The following is a 22,985-nucleotide window of genomic DNA, read 5'->3' as shown; positions in this document are numbered from 1 at the left end:
GTTTAGCACTTGTTGGCCCCTTTGCCTTCACTCTGCGGTCCAGCTCACCCCAAACCATCTCGATTGGGTTCAGGTCCGATGACTGTGAAGGCCAGGTCATCTGCCGCAGCACTCCATCACTCTCCTTCTTGGTCAAATAGCCCTTACACAGCCTGGAGGTGTGTTTGGGGTCATTGTCCTGTTGAAAAATAAATGATCGTCCAACTAAACGCAAACCGGATGGGATGGCATGTCGCTGCAGGATGCTGTGGTAGCCATGCTGGTTCAGTGTGCCTTCAATTTTGAATAAATCCCCAACAGTGTCACCAGCAAAACACCCCACACCATCACACCTCCTCCTCCATGCTTCACAGTGGGAACCAGGCATGTGGAATCCATCCGTTCACCTTTTCTGCGTCTCACAAAGACACGGCGGTTGGAACCAAAGATCTCAAATTTGGACTCATCAGACCAAAGCACAGATTTCCACTGATCTGATGTCCATTCCTTGTGTTTCTTGGCCCAAACAAATCTCTTCTGCTTGTTGCCTCTCCTTAGCAGTGGTTTCCTAGCAGCTATTTGACCATGAAGGCCTGATTCGCGCAGTCTCCTCTTAACAGTTGTTCTAGAGATGGGTCTGCTGCTAGAACTCTGTGTGGCATTCATCTGGTCTCTGATCTGAGCTGCTGTTAACTTGCGATTTCTGAGGCTGGTGACTCAGATGAACTTATCCTCAGAAGCAGAGGTGAATCTTGGTCTTCCTTTCCTGGGTTGGTCCTCATGTGTGCCAGTTTCGTTGTAGCGCTTGATGGTTTTTGCGACTCCACTTGGGGACACATTTAAAGTTTTTGCAATTTTCCGGACTGACTGACCTTCATTTCTTAAAGTAATGATGGCCACTGGTTTTTCTTTAGTTAGCTGATTGGTTCTTGCCATAATATGAATTTTAACAGTTGTCCAATAGGGCTGTCGGCTGTGTATTAACCTGACTTCTGCACAACACAACTGATGGTCCCAACCCCATTGATAAAGCAAGAAATTCCACTAATTAACCCTGATAAGGCACACCTGTGAAGTGGAAACCATTTCAGGTGACTACCTCTTGAAGCTCATGGAGAGAATGCCAAGAGTGTGCAAAGCAGTAATCAGAGCAAAGGGTGGCTATTTTGAAGAAACTAGAATATAAAACATGTTTCCAGTTATTTCACCTTTTTTTGTTAAGTACATAACTCCACATGTGTTCATTCATAGTTTTGATGCCTTCAGTGAGAATCTACAATGTAAATAGTCATGAAAATAAAGAAAACGCATTGAATGAGAAGGTGTGTCCAAACTTTTGGCCTGTACTGTATATAACACTTGACCGTGGAATTGTGATTATGCCCATAGCTGCTATATATTAAGTCTAAGTTTATATTGGACAAATACATGCAATTAACAGGAGGACCAGAATTAAACTCCTGTTTGCATAGGTTGTTCTTTGATGGTTTAACATTTTGCATTTTCTCAGGTAAGCTCCTGGGCATGAATGAGACGTCTGCAACCATCACCATGGCAACAGCAAACACCTCCAGCCAGGCCATCAACAAGCAGGTCCTGTCTGTGGCCAACGTAGGAGTGGTTTCATCCAGCAAAAACGACTTCCACAGGTGAATTCTCCAGAAATGCACACACATTTTATTCACCACATGAATTCTTCATTTCCACACAGTGGACCTCCAGACACATACAACCTTGATCACTTTTGATGACCTGGATAAGTCAGTAATAATGGAAACAGGCTTTGTTGCAGGGGCAACATAAATATTTCGTTAGCACCAATAGTTTGGGTTTCTTCAGTTTGAGAAGTTATCCATCAATTTTAACCTTCTATTAAATGAGTCAAGTCCCAATGGGATCTAATTTGCAAAGAGACATGAGTACATGTAAAATAATACAACATACTGAGGAACAGTAATATACATTAGGATATAAATACATGATGGGAGCTATGGAAAAACAAAATAAAGTAGAAAAAATGTGTTTATTTGATTTAACAGCATGTTCCTAAAATGCCCCATGTGTATGGAAACATCCACTGAATATTTTGACTGCAAATTCAGGCATCAGCAAGTTCTGTCAGGGAATGTAGTGATCCCAGAATCTTTCTTTGAAACTATTTTATGAGTTTGTTCTGTCTGAGAGCTAAAAAGACAGTGTGCCTGCGTACATGTGCCTTGTGTTTTTATGTGGAGTTGAGTGAAACGGTGTGTATGCAGGTATCATAGAGTGAAAGTGTCTGTGTGTCCCCCACCAGCCTCACACAGACATGCCAGGGGAATGCCCTGAGAAGCCTGGCTGTGTAATTGGTGTACACAGAGTGTGCTAATGAGCTTCCTCCTCTGTCACGCACACCCGAACACCTGATAGATAATTACACCTCCCTCTCTCCCTCTGTTTCCTGCTCTGTCTCTCTTTCACTTCATCTATGCACCCCCCCATCTGTCTCTCCCTCCACACCGCTGTCTCTCTTTCACTTCCTCTTTGTCTTTCACTCCATCCCTCTGCGCCATGCTCTGTCCTCCTCCTGCTCGTCTCTTTCTGTCTGTCTTTGTATTATCCTGCTCTGTGCAGACATGTCTCTGTCTTTTGAATGATCTCATGTTCGTGATAATTTCTTTTTTTTTTAGGAATAGGGGAGACATGTAGGAAATGGTGGATGACTAAAGGACAGTGAGGGAGTCAGAGTCAAAGAATAAGAGGGCGACAGTAGCACAAGGGCACAGAGAGCTGAAAGAGTGAGTGGAAATCAATGTAAGCCAGTGGGAGAGGCCTGCATCCAATAAGCCCATACTTCATTGAGAATAACCAATAGCTCAAATGACTCCATGCTATCAATCTCTCTCCTGCTTCTGTGACAGTTTAAGAGGAAGACAGTCTCCCAGTGTTGCCCGTCTTCTTAATGAAGACGCTCCTTTCAATGTTGTCTGCCGGTGATGACCGGTTTTTCCACATTGTCCTTAGAACATCCATTTATTGGAGATGATGGAGTTCCTTGCTGAAAAAATCCTCAGCCACTGTCTTCTTCTAAAACGCCTTTGAGAAGTTGTAGCAAAGATCTCTAAATCTGTCCATTTATGGTTTTGATTCTGTGCCAGTGACTGCACAAGTTTACACATTGGGGTGGCTCAGGAAGTAGAGTGACACACACACTGAGTGTGCGTGAATGATTATCTGATGAGCAGGTGGCACCATGTATGGTAGCCTTGGCCACCAGTGTGTGAATGTGTGTGTGAATGGGGTGAAAAGGGCTTTGAGGGGTTGCTAAGACTAGAAAAACGCTATATAAATGTGGTCCATTTACCATTTACATGTTCAAATAACAGAGAGAAATTAGTGCTGCCACTGTTATTCAATTAATTGTTTAGTCAGTCAACATTAAAGTTAAAGATGTGCTTTGCAGGATTTTACTAAAAACAATGTAGTCTGAACAGAAGTAATCCCTCTCATCATCACTTATGACCCACTCACAGTGTGTGACAGTGTATTTACCTTCGGAGACTTTGCTCACTGCCTGGATTTTCGTATTTTTTTGTGTTTGAGATGTTTGTGGGCGTGTACCACTACATAGCTCAGATGGGGTTGGGGGTTTATAAAAAGATAGCGACCAGGTGAGAGACCGCAGTCAAGAGACGCAGTGCAAAAAAAACGCACATATAGCGAGGCAAAATGCCAAACCTAAGAATCTGGGGTTGGCTTTTACTTTCACTTTTGCTGGCGAGTGTGTTAACAAACTGTAATCGGCAATCCTGCATAGAATACCTTTAATCTTAAACAGTTTTGCCAGTCAGTGAAAATCCTTGGTGTCAGCTTTTCAAATGTGAATATTTTCTGGTTTTCTTACTTTTCTATCACAGTAAATTTAGTGTCTTTGTCTGACCAGCAGTCAAAAACCCAAACATGTAAATGTTACCACGGGCGCTTATGATGGGCATTGTTCCCTATTTTCCAAAATTTGATAAACACAAACAATTATTCAACATAGTGAGAAAATTATCATTAAAGCAAACAATAGTTCATACATCAATAGTTGCAGCCCTAGTTATGATTGTGCTTTTAATTTTCCAACTTGATGCTGGAGCAAGTTTGTATTTCTATCATTCATTTTTTTGTTGTTTTGTTTGGAAGCAGCTTTGTTTCATAATTCTACAGGCAATGAATCATTCATGCTTAATTTACATGTAAACATGTACAACAATAGGGCAGCAACTAATAACTATTTTCATTATTGATTAATCTGTGTATTATTTCTACAGATAATTTATAATTCAGACTTTATTTTAGACTCACAAGAGGGCCCATAGCAAAAAAAAAAGAAAAAGGCATACAAGTTAAAACCCATCACAGTTCATCATTGTGGTGGTTCATGTCAGAAAACATCAAAAAAATGCCCATCGCAGGTCCACAGGAGCAAAGATGATGTCTCTGAATGTCTAAACAACAGTCAAAAACCCACCAAATATTAAATTAAACTAAATTGAATTGATTTAATTTTTGTAATATAAAACTGTAAGGTGCAACAAATCCTCACGTTTTAGGAGCTGCAACTGGAGGATGTTTGGATTTTTTGCTTGATAAATGACAAACCGTTATTTAATTTCAAATTGTTGTTGATTAAATTTCTGCCAGCGGGCTCATCCTTTTAACACTAGTAATTTTAGTCCTGGAGTTTTTGTGTGTTGCTGCTGTGCATACTTTGAATAACACGCACACACACACACACACACACACACACAGAGCAGAGCGATCGATCTAATCGGATACACCCACTGAGAGCTTATTGTGGAGGTCACTCTGCATTAAATGTGATGTGTGAGGTGACCTCCATCCAGGACCCCTCTCTTTCTCCTCTGATCTCCCCAGAAAAAGGGTCCTCTCATCCGGGTAAGATCACACAAGCTATCTGCCCTCAAAGGAGCGAGAGCTCGGCTTTAATGTAGAAAAGGATCTCAATATGAATCCTAAGAATGACACAGTTCACAACACACTGCCTGTGCTTTAAACTGACCTCAGAAACCTCACTGCATGATAAATGGCCGTATTGGAGGTAACATAGGTTTCTGTTTAACAAAGCAACAGCCTGCCCCCCCTCCCCAGCACCTTTGCATCCCTTGCACTCCTCTTGTTTATCAGCAGGGTGCAGCACTGCTTTTCCCAAACAGGCGTCGAAGCCCGAGCGGAGGGGGGATGCCACTGAAACACAGAAATTGATTGCTGGAAAGGAGGATGGCAATAAATCAAGCAGGAAAGCAAATGTAGAAAACGCTGTTCTTGTTTATGTCTAAACAGGCGGAATAGAATAAATGTGCTCTATTTTTCAGTCCGTTTGAAAGCAAATTTGATCGAATTTTGCATGCATTGCCAATCCCTCTGGTTAGAGACTAATTTTCAGGAAAAAAAACTGAACCCCTTGATTTATAAGCTATGCTTTCTCTTTACTTTACACTTTGATATAATTAAATTATGTTTCTCTGAACATTGTGAATTTTCCTCTTTTCGGTGAAGTTGAATTCTTGTTCCTATTTAAAATTTAATTGACTGTCATTTATAACCTGCCTAATTAAACGCCCAGTCTCTTTATTACAGATCGCTACAGCAGACAGTGTGACTTATGATCTATCTTGAGATGATACAAAGAGTGCAATGTAACTGTAGTCTATTAACAACCCACATTACCACAATGAAGATACAACATACAACAACACAACAACACAAGCCACATTTACATGTTAAACTCAGTTGTTGGCAAGGTTTTCCTCGAATCTTCGTTGAGTTAAGTTCTTGTCTCCACTTCCCATTTTGTTTCCCGTCAGCCTCTGCAGTCTGTCCTCTTCTTCCTCTCACGTCCGTCTGCCTCTCTGCCCTTCGAGTGCAGTGCTGCGGTCCGTCCGTATGGCCAAGCTCTGGAGATGTGTGGAGGGTTCCTGCTTCTAATTGGGGCTAATAGCTCTGGCCATCTGCCTGGTCTGAGTCTGCTCGCATGTGTTCGGCTCTGGTCTGGCCTCACTGACCACTCAGCTGAAGGACACTCCTCCACTTGTCCACCTGGCCAAGAACCGGGATGGAACAATAATGTCCAGCTGTAGCCACTGCACATTTGGCCTCAGCTTTTCTGAGTTTCTGATTTTGGTGAAAACATCATGCACAGTAGTCAGTTTTTGACCCTGACCTTGTTTCCAGAGAGTTAAAGCTGGTTGAATGTTTACTTAAGATGCATGGGGCTTGTGCACTCGCTGTGGGTTAAGTCCTGCATTCTTGGTAGCAGAATCCTCTGCATCCTCTCCGCGTGAGGGTGAATGTAAAGGTGGAGCCCACTTTGTGTTTGCAGTGGCAGGGTGGAGGGGAGGCAGATGGCACACACAGGCTCCTCTGCACTGAGGAGAATCGCAGATAATTGGAGAGTGATGCTTAGCCGCAGCCCTGCCGATCGATGCCAATCCGCCTGCTCTAAGTCCAGGGGTTATGCTTTGCTTTTCTTTCCATACGCTGCAATTAATCCAGTGTTTAGCCCAGTGTGTGAAGAGTGCAGGAGAATACCAATGACCCGTTTAAGGCCCGCTTGTCCTTAATCTTTCCCTTCTAGGCCCTAAAAATGCACTGGTGTCGTGTTAGATGTGATGCAGAACTGGTCTTTGCACCTCAATGTCCACATGACCACAAACAGCAAAGCGAGAATATTTTTCGAAGCAAACACACTTGGAAATCAAACACAATCAAAACATGCTGTTGCTTCTTTCACTCGCTCTTATTACCACACATGAACAAAGGCCCACAGCGGCGTCTCCTGAGACGAAATGAAAGCAGCCTCCGGGTAGTGTTAACTGGCTGAGTAAATGATAGATTTATATCCTAAATCCATTAGCAAAGCCATGGGGACCACATAGACACCTTAAGCTGCTGACGGTAGGGGCGAACAGAAGGGACCATGTATGTTTACTGTACATGTTTTCATGATTGTGTTAAATGGAAACAAAATATATGTATTTTTTTGCATGAATAGGATTTTTTATTGTGTTTTTAAAGGGTTGGAACAGATTATGAAAGAGGACATAGCCAGATTTGCCACAATTAGAAATTTGGATTGATACACAACCCGTGAATTATTTACAGAAGTGAGAGCAGAGCAAAGAGGTTGGTATTTTTTGAGAGAAATTAATCCTCTTCTTGAATGGCTTGTGTTTCCTGCTGAAGTGGCTAATATTTTAATTAAGCCTGAGGAGGACTCTCTCTCCTCCCTGAGAGCTCCCTGATAAACTCCCTCTCCTCTGTTGATGGTAATTTAGCAGCTCCCCAGAGACACACCCAGACACACTGGGTTTGTGAGCCAGCTCCGTTTTATTGTGTATGCATGTCCCCTTAGTGCCCCCCCTCGCCTCCCGTCTCCACGTCTTTAGCGTGTGCATGCTAATTGGCGGACGTGCTAGCCGCTCCTGCCACTCAGCACGCCGTCACGGGGCTCCGTGACAGTGCCTATCCACAGGCCGTCCTGTGGGGGCTCTTCACAGGCTTTAGTCAGGCCTAAGTGGGACTCTTTGTGGGCTGTTTGTCAGGCCTAAGCGGGCTGCCACGGGGGGTCTTTGTTGCAGGGATGTAGTGCTAAATGGAGGCAGATGGCTGGGAGTTAGCCACGTGAGGCCCAGAGATGCAGAGGGGAGAGGGGGCTCTGCTCGGCTCTGTCGCCCTCAAAAGAGGGTCACACTGGGTCAGAGCCCCTGTCTACCTCTTGTTAGCGCTCTCAATGGGGACCATGTGTGCCCAGATTTGCCCCCAGTCTACAGGGACTGTATCCAAGGAAACAGCGAACCAAGAATTCTCCCAATGGTCCAGAGGGAGCCGGTGGGACGGGGCATCCCCCATAGTGGTCGAGAGGCTCCCACACACTCATAGACACCCACAGTCCATAAAAACGGCTGACTTCTGTTTGATGGGCAGGGAAGGCGTGTCTCACCCCTAATGGCTCTTTAGTCAGCTGGGATAATACACTGTCTGTTACTCTGCTCTCTATATTTCCTGTCACATCATTTTCCTGCTTTGTCTCATTCACTAATTTCAAGTAATTACAAGGTGTGAGGTGTAGAAGAATTTTTTTAAACATGAGGTTTTACTGGTTGGGGGGATAAATTTCAGTTAAGTGTGTAGGTTGGGCAGTCTCTAATATTCAAAGGTGCCTGATGTTCGTTATGCAGTCGTCACTGTGGGCTTCACATCCTGGTGTTTCATGTGAATTCTGAAATTGCAGTAAATTGTTTACACTTTCTAAGTAAAAAAGTCTTAGACTGAAAAAGATTAGGCATTATGTTTAATTTCAATTGAAGACATATTACATATACTAGAAATATGATGATAGAAATGTACACTAAAAGTAGTGATGTAGGCTTGGTTTAATGCACAGATGAGTCTCATTCTTTAACAGCTAGAGCTAGTGTTTTATTCCTGCCAGAAAACTACATGTATGTTTTTATTCTCAAATAGCATGACATACCCGACCTGCTACAATATCCTGCCCAGTAATGACCAATTATTCAGATAGATGTTAGTTTCCATACACCAGTTTTCATTTTTATTTTTGCAGATATGTTAAAAAAACAAAACAAAAACATAAGATTTGTTTGACAGGTGGATGAAAAACCTTTATGTTTATTTATTCTGGATTTTTCTTTTTGTTTTTTTTCTTTTCCCTTTCTGGTTTAACAGTTTCAAATGTTGGATGACTGATCCTTCACTCAAGGACATTTACAGAAGTTCATCCAATCAACTGAGATTTTGGGCGACAGGCTAGCCACACCAGTCATATAAAACAGCACTTCACTGTTTGGATGGGCTGTAGTAGCCAACAGAGCAAATATGGAAAGAGATAGAAGGTGATGTGTTTTTGGATCAAGCAAAACCTTTGTTTTCTTTTTCAAAACAATGTGGCGGAGGTCTGATTCATTCATCTCTCCCTCCTGATCTAACAGTGAGAGAGGTGTCTCTGGAGCCAACAGTCCCCTCAGCAGCAGACTCCGCTGTAGCTTTGTATTGCACTAAACTCCAAACCCGCCCACTTTGAAGCGTTCTAATCAAAAGCAAAAGGTTTGAGTTAAAACTCTTGTGTAACTGTACACCAAGCAAATATTCTGTTTCACAGTAGAGGAGCTAAAGACCCTCTAATTTCTTACAGGACTTTAAAATTGCATTTCTTTCGCTGTTACTGCAGATAGACGACAGAATGTGTTGTCAACAGTTTTTATTGGAGCTTTTTCTTTGGCAGTGGGCAGGAAATACCAAACAGCTCATTTTAAGTCTGTCTCAGTGGTTTTTGAAGCTGACCCATGCTCTGTAACTCACCTGCAGGTTTGCTGGGCGGACAGTCAGCAGCGGAGCACTGGTCTTGGTGTCACTGGAGCTGAAGGAGTCCTCCACTGCCCTACTAACCATCAACACAGAGAAGAGCGTCATGGCGTCCATGTTGCTCCGAGACCTCAAACAAGCCCTTGCCCAGGCGTAGAAACCCCCCCTCCCCCACTTTCTTAAGTAAAGGTAAAGGGGAACAGCGCTTCATTAAAGATTTCATATATTTTATTTTTCCGGTTAAGGACAATTCAGGCAGTACTTGCAAATGCATGGCACTTTTATCCACAATACAGCAACCGAAGAGCTGAACTTTTGTCACTGACACAGAACTGGAAACAATGGAAGCGTGCAGCGTTTCTTATTTTTCTGCTCTGTGGTTTTTGGAAAGGATTGTCCTGAATCGCAGGAATAAATTTGTGAAAAAAGTGATGATCCCCTTTAAAACACACAGAAGGCATCATAGAAGTGATAATACAATTTAAAATGTGACCCGCTTACCTTCTCCTGTAGAAGTCACTCCTAAACATGACACTACTCCACCCAATCATGTGAAACCAACTGGTCATTTACCTCAGTGGTGACCATTTAAATATAATGCCATTTATGGGTTTGACCAATGTTATTATGTACAAACAGCTGTACATACATTTTGGGAGAAAGAAAGTATCGCTGCCTCACTTTTGGTGCTACAGGCCAATTTTTCTGTCCCTCTTTAATGTTTATACAGATTGAGATACTCCACTAAAGCACTGATGTCTGACTGTATTTCATCAGCATTTGTGCCTGAGCCAAGCCACTCTGTGTTTGCATTGATGGACTTAGTTCTTTATGCCAAGAGAAAGAGAAAAGGAGGATTTTCTCAATGCCATTTAGACCCATCTCAACACTGTCATTACATTAATAATCTTTGGGAAGCTGCTGCAGCACCAGACGAGCCTCTGTCCCTGATGTAGTTTTACATTCCAACCTTTCCATTGCCCCTAAATCACATTTATTAAAGTGCCTTCTACATGAAAATAATGTTATTTAGAAAACCAAAACGTATAGACTTAAATCAACGAGGTCTTTTTATCTGTACCGCTTTTGCTGAACAATAAAAAGTGAATTTATTAAAACAATAAACATTTTATTTGCTTGTGTTTTGCTGATGATGACGTTCCTCGGTGTAATCTGATCCGTGTTACCTGATGGTGTCTCTCCAGCTGTGATTTATGGTCATTAAAATGAACGTGGCTGAAACAGAAAATCGTTAATGATGAGCTCTGCTAATTGGCAGGCTGAGTCGTGTACCATGTACTCATGACATCATGATTTTTCTGAATCTGTCACTCCATCTGCTGTCATATGTTCTTCCCCTTCATCCACTGATCAGCTGTGTTGTATTCTATAAGCCAGCAGTGGTGGAAGAAGTATTCAAATTCCTTATATAAGTAAAAGTCTAATGCCACACTGTGAAAATACTCCACTACAGGTAAAAGTCCTGCATTCAAAACCTCATTCAAGGAAAAGTATGTGAACCTAAAGTATCACAATTCATCATCATTTAGTCAGTTGTATAGTATGCTGTATTTTAGTGCTATAGATGTTTTAGGTGGTGCTCATTTTAACTCTTTTATATACTGCTGGGTAGTTTAATCTACAGCAATGCATCATATTCTATGATATCATCATATGTTTGTAGTGTGGCTGTCCTGTGAGAACCATGTGTCTCTAAAAAGTCAACTTTTTATGTTATGTCAGAAAAAAAAACACTGTTTTCAGCTTTGTGATGATGTATTTTCCAGCTGACCCAAGAGTGTTTTTTAAGAGTTAATGTCACTCAAGGAGGAGAATTTCCTCGACACATAAAGGAACACTTCATCCTTCAGTTTATCACAAACATTAACAAAAATAATGTGTGGAGATACGTGGTTTCCACTGGAAGGGTGGTGAAAAACTCTCATCTAAGCTTTCAGACAAATGTAGTGCAATTAAAAAGTACAATATTTGCAATATTTAAATAGAGTAGAAGTACAAATTTGGATAAAATGGAAATAGTCAAGTAAAGTACTTGTACCTCAGATTTGTACTTAAGTACAGTATTTGAGAAAATGTACATAGCTATGTTTCACCCCTGTAAACTAGATGTAGACAAGCAAAGATTCATGATCTGCACCCCAACTAGGGCTGCAACTTACAATTATTTTCATTGTTAATTAGTCTGTTGATTTTTTTTTTCTGATTAATCGATAAGTTGTTTGTTAGTAAATGGTGAAAATGTCCATCAGTGTTTCCCAAAGCCCAAGATGATGTCCTCATATATCTTGTTTTGTCTACAACCCAAAGATTATCAGTTTACTGTCATACAGGAGTAAAGAAACCAGAAAATATTTGCATTAAAGAAGATGAAATCAGAAAATTTAGATTTTTGTTTTTCTCAAACTGAATAATAGATTATTGAATTAGTTGGCAATTCATGTGATAGCTGACAGCTAATCGATCAGTCTTTGCCAATCTAGTTTTGACTGCCATAGTTTACATGAAATCTTTTACGTTTTTTTTGCATCTGTATTCTGTCAGTTGAAGGCAAATGCAAATCACAATAAATGTGACCTTGTAACATATAAAACTGCCACTGACACTTAATGTAATGAAATAAGTACCCTGTATATTTAAACTGTTTTAATTCCAGCCTGTTTGACCAGAACAAAATCACATCTCACACAAACACTAACGGGATTCAGTTGAACAGAAACACTGACTACAACATTAACGTCAGCTGCTGCAGCCCCAGTTTCTGCCACACAGCTAAGCTTAAAAATAAATACCTGCCATTTCTGAAATAAACACAAGGTTGTTAAACAACACTTATACCTTTATCCTCAGAGACTCTTCTAACCATTTGGATGAAAACATAAATCTGTCTGCTGCACAAAAAAATATTTTCATTCCTCAAATTGCCATGGTAGTTTCTAATCCAGGTAGACAGCAATGATCATGTCTATGCTCTTTTTATACGACACAAAATGTACCACGTTATTACGAATAATACAAACTAACAAGCATAGACAACTAACTGAAATTAAAATATAATTTTGGTTCATGTTGTAAAATATTGAATTAGGAACTACCATTGCAACTTGAGGGGTAGAAATGTATTCTTTTAATGCAGTAGAATATTTTGTCATCCAGATGTTAGAAGAATTTTTGTTACGCCTCTGTGCCGGCAAAAGTTGTGGCCTCAGGCATTATAATTTCAGATTGTCCGTCCGTTCACAGGAATGTATTTCCATCCCGTTCTCTTGAAAGTGATATCTCAAGAACACCTAAAGGAAATTTCTTAAAATTTGGAACAAATGTTCACTAACGTCCTGTATTTGTAAGAATGAACTGATTGGTGGTTTATGTTTAATGTCACCATGACCTTATATCCATCTCTGTCTTTGGAACGTGATATCTTAAGAATACCTGAAGGGAAGTTCTTTGGCACAAACATCCACTTTGAGTCAAGGATGAACTGATTAGATTTTGTCACTGTTACCTTGCCTCTGTCTCATTTTGTGTACTCTATCTCAAGAAGTCCTTGAGGGAAATTTTCCAAATTTGTTACAAATGTCCACTTGGACTCGCAAATGACCTGATTAAAATTTGGTGGTTGAAGGTCAAAGATCAAGGTCACTGTGACCTCACAAAACATGTTTTTGGCTATAACTCAGAAATTCATACACGTATTATGACAACATTTAAAACAAATGTGTAATAGGATAGAGTGATGAAGTGAACACATTTTATATCCAAAAGGTCAAAGGTCAGCTTCACTGTGACATCATAATGTTCTGCAAAAACACTTTTCTGGCCATTACTCAAAATCATAACTCAGGAACAGAAGGGGAGACATTTGGTCAGATACTAAGTTGGTGACACTAACCTTGGGTGCCCACCTTGAAACTGTGCTGACTGTATAGATCTTCTGTGCTGCCGAGGGAAAGGTGTGTGAAGCATTCATGTTTTCACAGACATGGATGTAAACTGTGAGTGCAAGTTGACTGGTTCGCAGAGGCATACAGCCACAAGGCGGTAATTCCAGTTAAACAATCTTCTGGATTTTTCAAGCATTGCCAGATGTATATGTCTCAAAGAAACATATGCTGAGCTCTGTGACTTGATTGTAGGGTAATACAGTACATGAGAGGCCCAAACTGGAGCAAAAGCTAAACTTACTGAAGGGGAAAGTAATATCTGCCCTAAAAACTCAAAGTTTTAAATCAGTTTTATTCTTAAATGATTTAAAAGGCACAGACATACAGAGATTTACGCATTAAAGATCTGGCTATTCACTGCGCCTGTAAGATGTTGGCTTCCCACGCAGCCGGCCACTGCTAGAAACCAACAACATTAAAGTGTAAAGAAGAGTCAGTCATAACAATTTGAACTGTGCAGCCAACAGTGGCTGCAGAGCCTCTCTTAAGAGCAGTAACATCAGAACAAAGTGATTGTTCATGAGCCACAAACTGTAGAACCCAAGTTAAGACCTGGGATAAAGTGAATCATAGCTGTGCACAGTTCTTTAATGTTAATATTCTACAGTAGGAGATGAATGAGGACTTTGTGCAGAGAGAATGATGAAAGGGTTTCGGCTCCACTCTTGAGTAAAGATGCTCTTAGCGAACTAAAGCCAATCTGCCGCCTAAAGACAGTTCTGCTGTGTTGCTCATTGTTGAGTAAAGTTCAGTGCAGATGTACGTGATGTGTTTTAGCTTTGAGTGGGCCGGTGGCGTAGTGTGCTTTGCGTCTGGCTGTCTTTTCCGGCTCATAAATAGCGTCTCTGAGGGCTGTGGTGAACACCTGTTAGCTCATCTGTCACAGGAGCTCCACTCGCATCCATCACCTCTCCCTCTGTACTCATTCCCTCAGCCAGCTGTTCCCATTACACACACACACACACACACACACACACACACACACACAAGCTGCATCGGCCTGCCAGATACACACACATCATACAGATCCACAGCCACATAGAAGATTTTCAAACTTCTTTCTACATTTTACAAGTTTGTTCACAGAAAGAAAAAAAAACACAACACCTACACACATTGTTTCACTCTTTAAGAGCTTTAATACTCAGATAGCATCTTGACAGTTCAGATACTGACCTTTGTCATTTTACATTAAAATAAGCTAATAAGAATTTAGTTGATACATTTAGTTTATACATGTATGTATGTTTATACAGAGTTTATACATGTATGTTACACCTCGGTCCTTTGTGTTTTCTTTGAAGCAACACTAAGAGACAGCCACGCTGGTAGCTCTGTATCTGGGAACAGTGGAGCTTTGAGAGAAATGCTAATGTCAGCATGCTAGCGTGCTCACATTGGGCCTCAATCAGAAACTGTGCATACACACAAATAAGTACTGAAACAGTGCATATGAGTGTTATACACACAATTTTGTTGATACGCTGCAAACAAATTTAGGACTGTTTAGACCATGTGTACGCACAAATGATGAAGGCCTTACTGTCTAAGAAAACGTAAACACACCTTTTAACTAAATGCATAGCATATTAAAACTGCATTGATTAAAAAGGCTTTCTTAGACAATTGTGTTTAAAACTGCTAATTTACTAATGTGTTGCCAAAATGTATAAAAATCTAAGAAATTGACGTCCTTTCATCGTCATTAGTTGTATGATATTCAACAATCAAAACTGAGTGTCCTAGTCCTAGCTTAAAATGGAATCTTAAAATGTCCATATTGAAATGTAACAGTTTTGGTTTTCATTGTTTTTAATAACTTGGCCAGTTCTGATTTACCTCCAAGCAGGTGTTAAGATGGTATATCTAGCTTTGCTGGAAGATGTTGCAGCCTGTGCTTTCATGAGAGAGCACATCTTCAGAGACATAATATGTTTAAAGAGAGTGACAAATGGCTTATCAGTCATTACCTACTGCCAAGTCATTCACTTGTATGTACAGAAATAACTTCATCACTTCCTCCATGATACACCTCGAAGCAAGTGTATGTCCTTATACAGAGAAATCGGAGCGTAGCAGTATGCTGATTGCTAATAGCTGGCACACGGCTGTCCATTTAGAATGATTCCGATTCACAAAAATACACACAGTGGTAAGAGTAAAGTTGGCCAGTGCACACGTGTCATCAATACGACCCTGATTCAACAACATAACACAATGAGTGGTGATTAATGTTGCGACCACAGGTAGTATAAAGAGTGACAAAGTCAGCACAGGGAGGAGGTCAGGGTGGAAGGGTGGGTCAAACAAACACAGGACTTTCACTCAGACAGCTGTTTGTGGCCTGTTTGAAACCAAAAGTCAATGCTGACTTATTGTAACTTTACCTTCTTAAGTAACACAACTTGTGTACTTGATGTACTTGTGTCCCATACATAACAAGTGTAGTTAGTGTAAACAAAACCATGCTCTGTTTCTCTGTAGTTTTGGTGCCTAAAACTGTGACTGTTTCACAACGTTAACCATGTGTTTTAAACTGCGATCATTCCGGCACGTGATTTAACACATTTCATGCCACCAACACTTAATGTGGTGTTAAGAGGTCGTAGTCATTTCATGTATTTCCATGTGATCAGGTTGGTTTGTGATTAATGAACTTAATCAAGGTTAGCATACAAAGACATTAAACTAAGATGGTGAACATGGTTAAAATTAACCTGGTAAACATCAGCGTGTTGCCATCATGAACATGTTAGCATTTCATGGTACAACCTTACAGAGCTGTAACCTAAGCTGTAAGTGTGGTTTTATTATCAATTTTTATTATCTTTTGGCACTTTAGGAGATGTGTAAAATATAGATTAGGGAAAGAGTTTAAATGAACTCAACATAGGGTGTCCTCATACTGATAGGTGCACAAGGGTGTGTGTGTGCATGTGTGTGTGTGATCCATCTCCCAGTGTTGGCACCTGCTATAATAGGCTCTGGGGAAGGAATGAGAGAACGGGGAGGGGGGCTGCTTCTCTTCCCCTTCACCTCTCCCTCAACATTGCTGCACAGTGACAGCTTGATTTCTTTCCCTCTCTGGGCTGCAGCACAGTGACATGATGGGCCTGTTCAGTTGGTCTTATCACGGTCTGTGTTTGAAGAGAGTAGAAAGAGCGGATGGAGGGGACGTTGGGGGGAAGAGATGGGGAAGGTAAAGCAGAGGATCCCCAGCTGAGGAAACGCCTGTCTGACCTTACCAGTGAGAGCAACTTCTCATTAGCCGGCGTGTCTCTGATCAGCCCCTCGTTCATCTGACAGGGAGGCGCAGACATGCAGGCCAAGATACAAACACAGCAAAGCCACTCCATTTTGGTAACTTATGGATTTACCTCTTCTGTTGCAAAAAAAAAATACTTTCTGTCATAGCAATAATATTAAAATTCTTGTGTGACATGTCTATTGTCCATGTATCTGTGCTGATCTGGAGACAGTTTGGTAAGATTTGGGTATAAATAATTTCATTTACTGTATGACATGGATTTGACATGAATTATAGATACTATTTGTGTAATTTGCATGCAAAACAGGTCAACCCAACCAGCAGACAAAAAATTTAACCCGTGGCAACACACGGCCCAACCAACTTGACCACCCTGATCAATAACCATAAACTAATGTCAATTTTCATCCTGTGCAAATATTTCCTCTTCACTATTAAATGTTAAAGAAATAATATGCATGATTTTACCGATTAAACTTGTAAAATTTGAATGGGCATATCTCATGCCCCGTATGTCGTAGAGACATGAAACTTTGCACAGAGATGCCTCTCCTCATAGGAACAAATTTGCCTCAAGAACCATTTTGAATTTTTTGAAAAACACTTAAAATCGATCTCTTCCTAGGAAGTTTGACCAACCTGCATGAAACTCGGTGAACATAATCTAGGGACCAATATCTAAAGTTCCCTCTTGGCAAAAGTTGGAAAACTTACTAAAACTGAGCTTCTATAAGACAATGAATATTGCAGAGGGCGTGGCTCATCACATAAAGGTGTATAACATCTCAAGGGTTTCACTGATCACCACGCAACTTTGTAGGCATATGACCACACATAATCTGAGGGGACCCCTCCATTATTGACCCAATCAAACAAAATGGGGGCGCTAGAGAGCTAATTTCTTATCTAGGCCTAACCGCCATATCAGTTTTTACTAAACTTGATGCCTCAAGGTGACTGGAGAAATTGAACTCTAATTGTCAACTGGGTGGCACTATAACAACAGAAAAATGCTTAAAAATGGCTAAAATGCAACCGGTCGCTGTGGCTCCCCCTGTGGCCGAATGTTTGTTTTTTTCTTCTAATTGTTGGTATGACTAAGTCATGGTATGGTATGCTGTACATGATCACGGAAACTGTCAGTGTGTCATTCTGTCTGTCCCACGTTTTTCTACTCACTGACGTGGTCAGTCTATGTGAAACTGCACATAGGCATTGAGGATTGGCATAGGTAGAAGGTGACAGAGCTACCAATGGGTATGGACTATTTTTATTTATTTCACAGTAATTAGTAGCTTTTTTTATTGAGATCATAGTAGCTGTGGTTTGTAAAGTTGTATAGCTCTGGGTATCCAACAACCGCTACAACCAGTTTCTCCTCCATTGCTCACCAACTGTAAACTTGTAGTCATGACTACCACAGAAGGCCCATCTCTCAAATCATCCGATTGGACAATCAGAAAAAAGTGGAGATGATGTGAGGTGCTTCTGGATGTCCCGTGATGTCTTGCTCTTAAAAAGCAGAGAAATAACCTAATTAAAGCCTGAATTCTTTCTTAATCTGCAGCATGTTAGTGTGGAGGTTTAAACTCGTGTCCTCTCACAGAGTTGGGATTAAAACTAAACTTTCATCTCTGTCAGAGAAAACTCATGTGAGTTCAGATTCTTTACTTACAGCACAGCTATACTCACAGATAACTGAGTGTCAGACAGCATCAAACCATAAACCTTCTCGAGTCTGGACTGAGTGGAGTCCCACAGGCATCAGCTGTGAAGTCTAATGCTTGCTCCACTGCTGTTCAGTGGCTGATGAGTGGAGCTAACTGCTAACAGCCACCGCTGCAACTAACAAACTCCACAAATCTGTTCAACAGCTCCACCATCCACAGTCAGACACACGGCTGACACTGCTGAATTGTAGCTCACAACTCACACCAACAGCTGACCCTGCTCTGGTGTGTGTGTTTTTTGTTGGCTAGCAAAACATCCTGGCACTGACTGTTTACTGGAGTTTGCCAGACGCTCATGCGGCATTTAAAGATAATTGCAACCATGGCTGTTCTCTGCTTTCAATGGCCATTAGTCCACCACGAACATTTTGTCATGTCTGATCGATGAAAATGAAACATAGATTTTGTCTTAGTTTTTATTTTCAGGATCTATGTTTGGCTCATCATTGTCTTGTTTTCATCATGGAACAAAGGTCGTTGACAAAAAATTTTCATCATAGTTTTTGTCAACAAAATGAACACTAGTTCTGAATAAATGGATATTCTTGTTTTTTGTTTCAGAACTGAAAACACTACATCAGAATGAAGCTTGTTTGTCTATAAAAACAACAACAACATTCTGTGAATTGTCCGTGGAGCAGCTCTAGACTTTATATTTGATGACATCAAAAGTCATGGCCTTATTTCTCTGGTTTCTCTTGTTCACAAATACTGATTGAACCTTCCTAGACCATTGAAATAGCATACTGAAATTCTTAATTTAGGTCATGTTCCCTTTGAAGAAATCCCCAGAAATCAACTAGGCAACATAGCTGAAAGTCATTCTTCTCTTTACATGGCTGATGCAGAGATGCTAATTCAAGTCTTTTTTACATCGAGACTTGAATGTTGTAACATTTTGTTGCAGTCTTCCCACTTAAAACTGTAATTCTTTGAAGTGTTCAGAATGCTGCAGCTAGAAAAAACAAACATTCTCTTCCAGAGGTTTCTTCCATTTTTTCCCTGTTAAAGGTTTTTGTTGGGAGGGGGTATTTCCATATCCGATTGAAGGTCCAAGGACAGAAAGTACTATATGATGTTCAGTTTGTAAGGGCTATAGAAATGAAATTGACTTGTTAAATTGTACAAAAAACAAAACATATTTTCTTGCTTTATGTCCTGGTGGTATCTAGTCCTGTACATGGTTTAGTTACTGTTTCTTTGTTAGATAATATTTTCAATCTACACAGCAAAGTCTGCGTCTAACTGGAAATAATCAAGACAGAGTTTCTAGAAACAAGGAGGATGACCTGTCCCTTTGATATAAAAACAATTAACAAACTGTAAACTCTGTCATTATGCTTGCATGCAAACTGATTACTTTCTAAAACTGATAGTTAAAGGCTCATAAATAGATTACAGATTCTGTAACTGATCATTTCACAAGTCACTAACACAGTTTATCCTCCAGCAACACAAAATTATGTTCTCTTGACGAGCTAAACACACGTTACTCACAACCAAGACCTGCATGATGATGGGAAGATGCATGACATCTGAGGGAAAGGTGTCATATCCACACAAATACAATTTCTCCCCCCAAAACAATCACTGTGTAACTTCAGCAGACCCGTGGGAACAGTAATTGTAGTGATTATGCTCAAATTGATGCTTCACAGCTATTCCTGTGTCTCCTGTATTGTAATTAGATTTTTTTTCCTCTACTGAAGTTTCTTTTTAAATGCTTCTTTGGAGCATGGAGACTAATGACTACATGTTTCCCCACTGAAATGTTCAATCAGCAGCTCATTAGAGGGACAGACACATTCAGCTCTGCTGATTTGATTTTTCACTTTCCTTTTCGGTGTCCCACATTTATCAATCTACAGTCCAGAGGAGACGAGGAGGGAGAGCTTTCTGTCGGGGTTAGTGGGCACACGCTGAAGCATATATACGCTCTATGCTCTGACTCTTACAGGTTAAAGTAACAAAGCACTCAATAAAAAGTTTCTACAGTCATACGCAGTGGTTTGAATAAGTATTGAGATCTTTTAATCAAGTAGAAATAATAATACCACAGATTAAAAATACTTTATTACAAGTAAAAGCACTGCATTCAAAATCTTACTCAAGTAAAAGTAAAGAAGTATCAGCATCAAAATGTACTTAAGTATCAAAAGTAAAAGTACTCCTTATGCGTAATGACACCAATGAGAGTGTGATGTTGTCATGGTAGAGCTAACTGTAACTACTTAATGTACTGCTTTACAAGTTTAATTTATAAGATTATTGTTACTATTATTATTATTATTATGATCAGTTTTCTACTTTTCCAGATGTTTCTTGGGTCCAGCACCCACTCCACTGGACATTTGGATGAGTGTGTCTTCTGCACTGTTTTATGTAGGAGTGCATCACATTTTTAAATTATCAAATGATTTACATGTAAAATCTTGACCTGAAAAGTTACTACAGCTGTAAATAAATGTAGTAGAGTATGAAGTACAGTATTTCCTTCTGAACTGTGGTGGCAACGCAGTTGCTAGGCAAAATGTTGGCATTGTACATTTCTGCAAACCATGGATACCTTACATTTGCATATTATCATGTAGTGGATACATTTCAACTTTATGCTTCAGTAATGCTGTGGTTCATGTGTGGTTAGCTTTAGGCACAAAAAAAAAACCCACTTGGTTATGTTTAGGGTAAGATCATGTTTTGGTTAAAACACCTGGTTTTGGGGGCACAATACCTTCTGAAGATAATACCGCTTTTTGTGCCACTATCCCAGCAGGAAATGCAGCGATGTCTTGGTAAAAAGAATGCGCTTTTCGTGCAGCTCTCTCAGGGGGAAACACAGCAATGTTTCTGTAAAGAATCAACCACTTTTCATGCCACTATTTCAGTTGGAAACACAGTGATGTCTCGGTAAAAAACAACTGCTTTTCATGCCATTATCCATGAGGAAAACGCATCAGTGTGTCTTTAAAGAAACCAACTGCTTTTCATGCCACTATTTTGGCCCGAAACACAGTGATGTCTTGGTAAAAAAAACAACTGCTTTTCAAGGCATTATCCCAAAGGGAAATGCATCAATGTCTCTTTAAAAAAAAAATCTTTTTTCAGCCAGAAACACAGTAGTCTTGCTCACCACGTTTGGCTGGGCCAACTCTCACTTTAAGATTGGAGAAAAAAACGCCCCGGCTGCTTGTATTTCTTTCAACCAATTACAGTCGTTCTTGGCGGTGCCAGAGCAACGGTGCGCTTGCAAAAATATTGCCGGGGGGAAACAGGTTTTGGTGTAACACACCCACAAAAATATCGCCTACAGAACGCAAACCATGGCAGAAAAATGGCTACATCCCTGCAAGATCAAACACAGCAAAAGTTAGTAAAGGACGTGTTGAAAACGGTTGAAAACTACTATACAACTGGAGGTGGTAGGGCGGGACTTCAGCGGGTGGCTCGTTCCGCCCAGTGAGAGGCTGATCTATGCTGCAAACTTCCGCCCACTCAGACTAGAAACACAGTAATATCTAGGTAAAAAACAACTGCTTTTCATGCCACTATTTTGGCCGGAAACAAAGTGATGTCTTGGTAAAAAATGTGACTACTTTTAATGCCACTATTTCGGCAAGAAATGCAGTGATGTTAAAAATCAATCCATTTGCATGCCACTCTCACAGAGGGAGACACAGCAATGTTTCTGTGAAAAAAAAAACCCTCAAAAAAACTCTTTTCATGCCACTGTCTCGTCTAGAAACACAGCGATGTCTCAGAAGAAAAATGACTGCCTCTTGTGCCACTCTCCCAGAAGGAAACACAGTGACGTCTCAGTAAAAAACGTCCACTTTTCGTGGCACTATTTCAAACAGAAATGCAGCACTGTCACAGTAAAAAACAACCACTTTTTTCATGGCACTATCTCTGCTGAAAAAACAGCAACAGGTCACTACAAAACACTTAGCAGCTAAAAAGCTGCTGGAGACACAGCGATGACTCGCTAATGTGTTGTTGTTTGTTGGTCTCAGACAGTGGTCTGCAGCTTGGCAGGTGTTTTGCTAAGGTGTCACACTACCAACCATCCCCTCCACCTCCTGATGACAAAGTCAGCTCATGTATGAAACACTGATACAATATGTATAAAACATACACAAATAAAACATGTTTGTAGTTGGCAGCGACGTCCAGTGCCAACATTTTCTTTTGGTGACTGGGCTGGCGGTGGAGTTGAATTATAAAGTAGCAGAAAGCAGAAATACTCGTTAAGTACAAGTCCCTCAGAACCATACTGAAGTGCAGTGCTTTAGTAAATGTACTTGGTTACATCACACGACAAGAATATTATGAACCTTGTGATCAGAATAGACCTATTTATTCCTGAGATATATATAAGATGTTTTACAATGATATGTATAATTAGCTATTTATAGCTTTAAATGTGACATTGCAGACATGTTGTCTGATATGGATTTTAATGTGTTGACAGTACACTGTGGCTTCATGGCTTTATGTGCTGTATGTGCTCTGCGCTGTCACTCAAAGAGCAAGGAAAAAGTAATCATTGCAAATTCTCTGAGAGGCTTTCATGACATTGTTTACCTTCCATTTTTGTGTCCTTTTAAAGAGACACAGTTCACCGAGGGCCGTCTTGCAGGTGCATTTAACAATTGACTCATGCTTATGTTCCTCTTATAG

At 40.5% G+C, this 22,985-nt stretch overlaps 1 protein-coding gene across 3 annotated transcripts in view; it reads left to right on the top strand.

The window, feature by feature from the left end:
• The window catches only part of ap3b1a (adaptor related protein complex 3 subunit beta 1a), an 83,714-nt gene extending 71,832 nt beyond the window's left edge, over positions 1–11,882 (top strand). For all 3 annotated transcript variants that reach the window (XM_049603938.1, XM_049603937.1, XM_049603939.1), the window contains exons 26-27: positions 1,490–1,628; positions 9,352–11,882. In XM_049603938.1, coding sequence (XP_049459895.1) covers positions 1,490–1,628; positions 9,352–9,505 — 293 coding nt within the window. In that variant the 3' untranslated portion in view covers positions 9,506–11,882. The remainder of the gene's footprint in view (positions 1–1,489; positions 1,629–9,351) is intronic.
• Positions 11,883–22,985: the final 11,103 nt, after the last annotated feature.

This window comes from Epinephelus fuscoguttatus, linkage group LG18 (assembly GCF_011397635.1).
Source record: "Epinephelus fuscoguttatus linkage group LG18, E.fuscoguttatus.final_Chr_v1".
Taxonomy (NCBI): domain Eukaryota; kingdom Metazoa; phylum Chordata; class Actinopteri; order Perciformes; family Serranidae; genus Epinephelus; species Epinephelus fuscoguttatus.
The sequence above is the reverse complement of the archived record's forward strand: the minus strand, read 5'-3'. Positions and strand labels throughout refer to the sequence as shown.